The following is a 6,462-nucleotide window of genomic DNA, read 5'->3' on the forward strand; positions in this document are numbered from 1 at the left end:
ATGAACCCAACCTTTAATAACCTATCAATCTCATCGGCAATGATCTGGTTGCGCTCTGGGGCGAACCTCCTCTGCTTATGTCACACAGGTTTGACGTTCAGATCCACGTTAAGGGAATGATAAGACACAGGGGGTCTATCCCTGGCATGTCCGAATGGCTTCAAGCAAACACATCCGCGTTCTAAGAAAGGAAATCAACTAATTGGCGTTTTTCTTCCTCTGTGAGCCCTGAGCCTACTCTTGTGGTTCGGTCTGCCCTCAAATGATCAATTTGTATTTCAACTAGAGGTTCTTCGGTCAATGCCGGGGGCTCCTCCTCCCCGCTTGTGCTGGGGGGATGTTTCTGTAATTGCTATCTCGGGCTAGCAGTATGGACATGAGCTTTCCCTTCCTAGCAGCTTTTAGAGTTACCGAGTAACACTCCTTGGCTGTAACCTGGTCCCCATGGATATCAATCACCTTATTCCTATCTGGGCTCAGACATCTCATTACCTAGTGCAGGGTCGATGGGACTCCCTGGACCCTATGTATCCATCCTCTCCCCATCAATAGATTGTAAGACGAATGGATCTCAACTACCATAAAACTTTCAACTAGTTCCCTCTTAATAGCTCGGACAAGCAATTCTACCGTGCCGATTGGTTCTACTCGCGATTGGTTCTACTCGTATTCCATCAAATCCCAACAATGGATATCTAATAGGTTTAAGGTCCTCAGGCTTGATCTCGAGCTGATCAAACGTGACCCTTGGTATGACGTTCGCACTGCTCCCTGGGTTAATCAGCACCCTTCGCACTAAGCAATCTGCCACCATCAAACTAACGACCAAAGGATCTTCATGAGGAATCTAAACTCACAACAAGTCTGTTCTGTCAAACTTTATCTGTGTTGAGGCATTCTGTCGGTGCAGAGTGTTTACACTGCCTATTCTCCTCTTCATCTGTGCTTGAAGGAGACGCGTTCGGAGTAACTCTTCTGACTATTCAGATTATTCAAGTCAGCTATGAATTGCGTTTATAATCCGAACGGGTTGGGTGCTATAGTGGCTCGACTTTTGAGTTCTTTTAACCTATTCAGCTGGTCGATTCTGCTCTATTGGTGGCCCTTGGACATATCTTGCAAACTCCCCCCTGGATATCAGCATCTCCACTTGCCTCCTTAGGTTCCTGCATTCATTAGTTAGGTGACCGAAATCACTATGAAAAACACAGTGTTTGGACTGATCCCTCTGCTCAAGAGGTTGTCTAATTGGTAGGGGAGAATGAAACTTATCTTTATTTTCTTGGAACAGCCTAGCTAAGGTGAACTTGAGTGGAGTAACCAGTTCTTCTTCCCTCGGCCTCTTCTCTACCTTCCAAGAGGTTTGACGCTGCGAAAAAGCTTGTTTATGCCAGATCTTGGCTTTAGACTTCTCCTCTGTTGATATAATCGATGTCTTTCTTGCATTAGCTGCCTCCTCTTCTTCCAGACGCACGAATTCGTCAGCTCTTTCATTCAGTTCATCCATGGCCTTTGGCATATTCACCACCAGGCTTGTGTGGAACGGCGTCCCTCGGTTCGTGGCCAGTTTGAATGCTTGAACCGCCATGGAGGGATGACATTCCATTACTATGCTTTTGACAAGGTTGAACCTGGTGAGGAAAGCTTGGAGCCTCTTATCTTCATGTTTCTTCATTGTAAAAAGGCTTGAAACATCCTTGGCCAGGCGCTTATTCCCATAATACTGGCTTATGAACTTGTCGCACAAATCTTGGAAGCTAGCGATCGAGCCTTGGGCTAAATTTTGAACTAATTAAGCGCTGGCCTGGCCAAACTTGTAGGGAAATAGTTGCACATCAAAGGATTATTGATCGGTTGAGAATTCGATCTATAATAAATCAACCTTCGCAATAATACGAATCATTGTAAAATAGGGCTATTGGTCGGGTAAGTCGAACCACTGGGACTGCGCTAATCTATGACAACCTAAGTGTCAGGAGTCTTTTTAGAATGATAGGGGTGTTCATAGAGGATTTGTTGGTTGTCACTTAAGCTATGAAATTAAGATGCATAAAATAAAAGTTTGCAAGAGTTTAAAGGAGATGAAATACAAGTAATGAGGACTAGGGAAGTGAATCCGGCTCCATCCCTATACACATGCTAGGTTAGGATTAATTTAGGGGAAAAACAACATATATTATGGTCATGATACATAGCAACACTTGGTTGCTATAATATCCTCAAGAAGTTCATTAAATAAAAAAGCAAGAATAAACCATTAAAGATTCACATGATCAACTACCTAAACCAAAATGTAGCTTAGAACATGCTTACTAAGTCAAGGATTATCAAGCCCTAAATTAAATGATGAATGCACATGAAGCTAAGAATTAAGCATAGACCATCAAAGGGGAACCCTAAGCAATGATCTATCAAAGTACTTATTAACATGCCATTAAACCATTTCATAACCTTGTCTCCATTCTCACCATGAAAACTCAAGCAATATGATTAATATAAGACATCATCTAAAGCAAGATAATCAACTTACAGAAATCATCCATACATATATCAACATTCATTACAACAAATGAAGTGCTCTTGGTTATGAAAAGACCACAGAAAATACATTGTAATCTCCAAAATAGAGCCTAAATTAGAACATGCTTACAAGGGAGGGGCCTCATCACCTCCCTAGATGGAGGTTTAGTTACCCATGGGAGCCTTAGAAGAAGGAAGAAGCTTGGTCTCCATCCCCATTTTCGAGCTCCTTTGTTGTAGCTTCAAGAACTCTATCTTTTCCTCCTCCTTTCTCTCTCCAAAAAATCTTGCAAGATGAGATATGATCTATTTTATGTGTGGTTCCCCCTCCTTTGTAAACATTATCCTCCCAAACCCCTACCAAATAAGGCTCAACTCCCACCAAAAGACATCTCCAACCAACCCATAAAGATGGAAATCAAAAATGAGGGAATCAAGCAGCAAGTGGGCTGAAGTGATGGATCCCGGAGAGCATTCTACTCAAAGTTCGAGCGCTCTAAGGTAGCACTTCGAGCGCTCAAAGTTTGGGTAGAATGCTCCTTTCTCTTGACCTACTTTGCACTACTTTGGTAAAACAGCCATAACTTTCTGCTCCGAGCTCCAAATGATGAACTGTTTGAAGATTTGGAAAGCTAATTCAAAGCTCTAAATAGGTCATGTTTTAATGGAAGTCCAGTTCTGGAGTTTGATAGGTCAAAAATGGCGAGCAAAGTCAGACTCCATTGCTGCCAGAACTTTAGCCTTGAGCACATTGTTATTCAAAGATTGAACAAAACATCATTTTTGTTCCTTTTTGGCCAATGAACCTGAAAATATATAAAAACATGCAAATGAAGATAATCTATATAGAATAATCAAATAATGGACTTAACTAGTGCAACTAAGGGTGCTTGAATATGCAATATTCGGCGCTTATCAATTATTCTCCGTATTCAAAGCCATTTTTAACTGAATGTAGTAAATGTGATCGCTCAGATCAGTCGTTCCATCAAACAGAATGAATACCAGTATGGAAAATTTTCTCGGATTTGGAGCGTTCAAGATCTTGTCAGTGAATGGAGAGGCAACCGTTCGTGCTGACGAATGGAGGGCCTTATTTTCCCTTAAAAACCGTGAGGGAATCCTCTGATCTTTAGATCTCCTCTCTGAACTCCTGTAATCATACGTAGCCATTGAAGACCGGTAGAGTGGAACAAACGATCTTTCCTCCGTGAACTCCCTCAGCCACGGTGACGTAGCTCTATGATGACCAAACTCCATGGCTTCCTCACGCCTTAATCTTCCTGGATTTGGATCAAATGTTGCAGCTTCCTCTCGCATGACCCGCTCGCGATGTGGATCCAAGTGGATAGATCCCTCTCAATCTTCCATTTGACAGACATTTGGAGGTAAATCGCTTGGCACGATCTCCTCATGATGAAGATTCATGTGATTATTTCCTTCCTGATCATTTTGATGAGCAACATTAGACTGTAAAACTTTCCCCCTTACTGGAGGTGGTCGTGGATTGACCGGAGCTTCGCGACGCTCTATTCCAGCTCATAATTCTGCATTCTCTTTCCTCAAGATCTCAATCATGCTCATCAGTTCATCAAGCTTTGACTGCTGGCCATTCTACAATGGATTTGAATTCTCACCTCTTATCATCATTCCTGATCGGAGCAAAGTTATTAACTATAAGTTCCGGATCGGATCTGAGCTTCGCTGATGCGAACGTATCTGATCTCGAACTAGCTGAATTTTGATCTCATTTAGCCGGATCTAAATTTCTCCTACTGTGAACTTGTTAGATCTAGCCTCACTAAACAAATCACAATTGCGTAGATCCAACGCGTATCTCTCACCACTATTCAGAATCGAAACTCTGTAAGAAAAATTCCGATCGCACCGATCTGGATTCAATTTTCAGAGATCAAGCTTTTTGTTCACGAACTAGTCTTCAATCTTCATCGTTTCCCACAAACGGCGCCAGTTGAAGATGCAAGAAATTTCTTTTTCTATTTGGACAGAATATCCTTACACTTCAAGATTTTACAACCCCTTTTCCCTATGATTTCAGCCTATTTATAGACTGTTACAGACCTTCTGGACATTTTCTAACTAACTCATTGCATTGGGCTCATCCATTGGGCTTCTCTAGTCATGTGCTTGATTACTTCCAACAGGCTTTCAGCTCGATTCTTCAATCTTGGGCCTGACCTGCGAGAACTTGGTTTTGTCCAAGATCACTTACCCGGCCTGTTTCTAGCTGCATGGGCAGTACCCGGCCCGTGCCGTTTTTGGCATCCTCATGAACAATTGAATCTTTAAGGCCAAGAGACTAATTCAATCACGGGTACTAAAGAATATCTTGGAATTGGTGTATAATCAATAATCTTCCACTCATACCAGGGATGTGATACCCCTCGATTCCGGAACATGGGTCGATCAAGTCCACGCACAAAACCGAGGGAAATATCAAACAATTAAGGTAATAAACAAGCATAGAATACAAAAGGAAATAAGAATAAATAAATAAGCTGAAAAGAAACTAAATAATAATAAAATCCTCCAATAAACAATCCAATAGAATTAATCTGCAATAATAATCCGAATCTTCTGATACAAGTAACTATCTAGATTTCAACTCGGGAATCTATCCTGTGGACCTATAACAAAATCCCAATACTAATAACTGAAGTAAAGAAATCCAAAGACGGAAAATAAAGGAAATTCTACATAGAAGAGTGATGAAGACTGTCTCTGCTCAGCACGAACAATCTCTAAGTTTGGAATTGACGAACACCTGAAAAATAATAGTGAGTTAGACCCATGAATAAGTTCTACTCTATTACAACCTAAATAAAGACCCGATATACGTATACATCCTAGTCAACTCAATAATAACTAAGTAATCCGTATATATATAGATACACACTAAAGAACTCTCACTGGACTATAAGGCGGTCTCAACCTAAATAGTAGGCAACATGCAAAAAACACACATACAGTGGGCATGAGTACCTAGACCTACCAGGGCACACATCTATCCACTATATCCAGCTTTACATCCCAGTCAATATATGCTCCCTAACTACTGATCCTAAGACTCAAGCTCATATCATGTCACATATCTATACATATATAAATTCATCCTATCCAAAACAGAAAAGTAAACATCCGCCATATTCTTTCAATGACATTTCATCATACTAGTTCCGTGGCCTAACATGAATAGATAGGACTTAAATTAATAGTTAATCCATCCATAATATGCCCCCATATCCTGACAATGGTGCATTCATCTATATCCAACAATTGATGCACACATATATAATTACACATCAAATAATCCAGTTATAACATGATATAAATCATACAGACATTCCTTGCATATAATTAAGCAATAATACCAATTCTAAGTTGCATGCATTTGTCTTACATTACAAGTAATTTACATGCATCTCAAATAAATTACATAAACCTCCATAGTCTGATTAAAATCATTTAAATCCAAATAATTGTTTAAAATAATTTAATCCAACATAATCAACCATTAATTAACCTTTTAAATTAATTGAAGTCCTCACTTAGCATAATAATATATACAATTCATTCAAATCTATTATCGGGTCAATTACAGTTATTTAGAAACATTAAAAATAAACCCGAACACACCCTGGCACGAGACCCCATGCACAACCCTACACTGGACCAAACCAGTACAAAATGCCCCAAACCAGTTGACATGAACCATGGAGACATCGACTGGTTTACCCATGAACTGGTCGACGTGTAACCTGCAGTCATCGACAGATTTGCATAAATCAGTCGATAGGTTCTCCAAATCGGTCGTTGTGTCCCTGTGACACTTCGTCTTCTCCGGCTCCGGCGACTATTTTCTCCTCCGTTAAGGGTCCTATTGCTTCTATTCTAAGTCCCAAAAGATCCCAAACATTAATT

General features: G+C 40.5%; 1 protein-coding gene across 1 annotated transcript; it reads right to left on the reverse strand.

The window, feature by feature from the left end:
* Positions 1-1,069: 1,069 nt before the first annotated feature.
* Positions 1,070-1,675, reverse strand: LOC132313853 (uncharacterized). Its single transcript, XM_059812793.1, has one exon. It carries the CDS (start codon positions 1,673-1,675, stop codon positions 1,070-1,072), a length of 606 nt encoding a protein of 201 aa, XP_059668776.1.
* Positions 1,676-6,462: the final 4,787 nt, after the last annotated feature.

Source organism: Cornus florida, unplaced genomic scaffold, assembly GCF_030987335.1.
Source record: "Cornus florida cultivar Cherokee Brave unplaced genomic scaffold, ASM3098733v1 CherokeeBrave_3.0.0_Hap2_Chr06, whole genome shotgun sequence".
NCBI lineage: Eukaryota > Viridiplantae > Streptophyta > Magnoliopsida > Cornales > Cornaceae > Cornus > Cornus florida.

Coding starts and splice junctions, on each gene's coding strand:
- LOC132313853 (XM_059812793.1), bottom strand. CDS start 1,675: ATGAAGAAACATGAAGATAAGAGGCTCCAAGCTTTCCTCACCAGGTTC.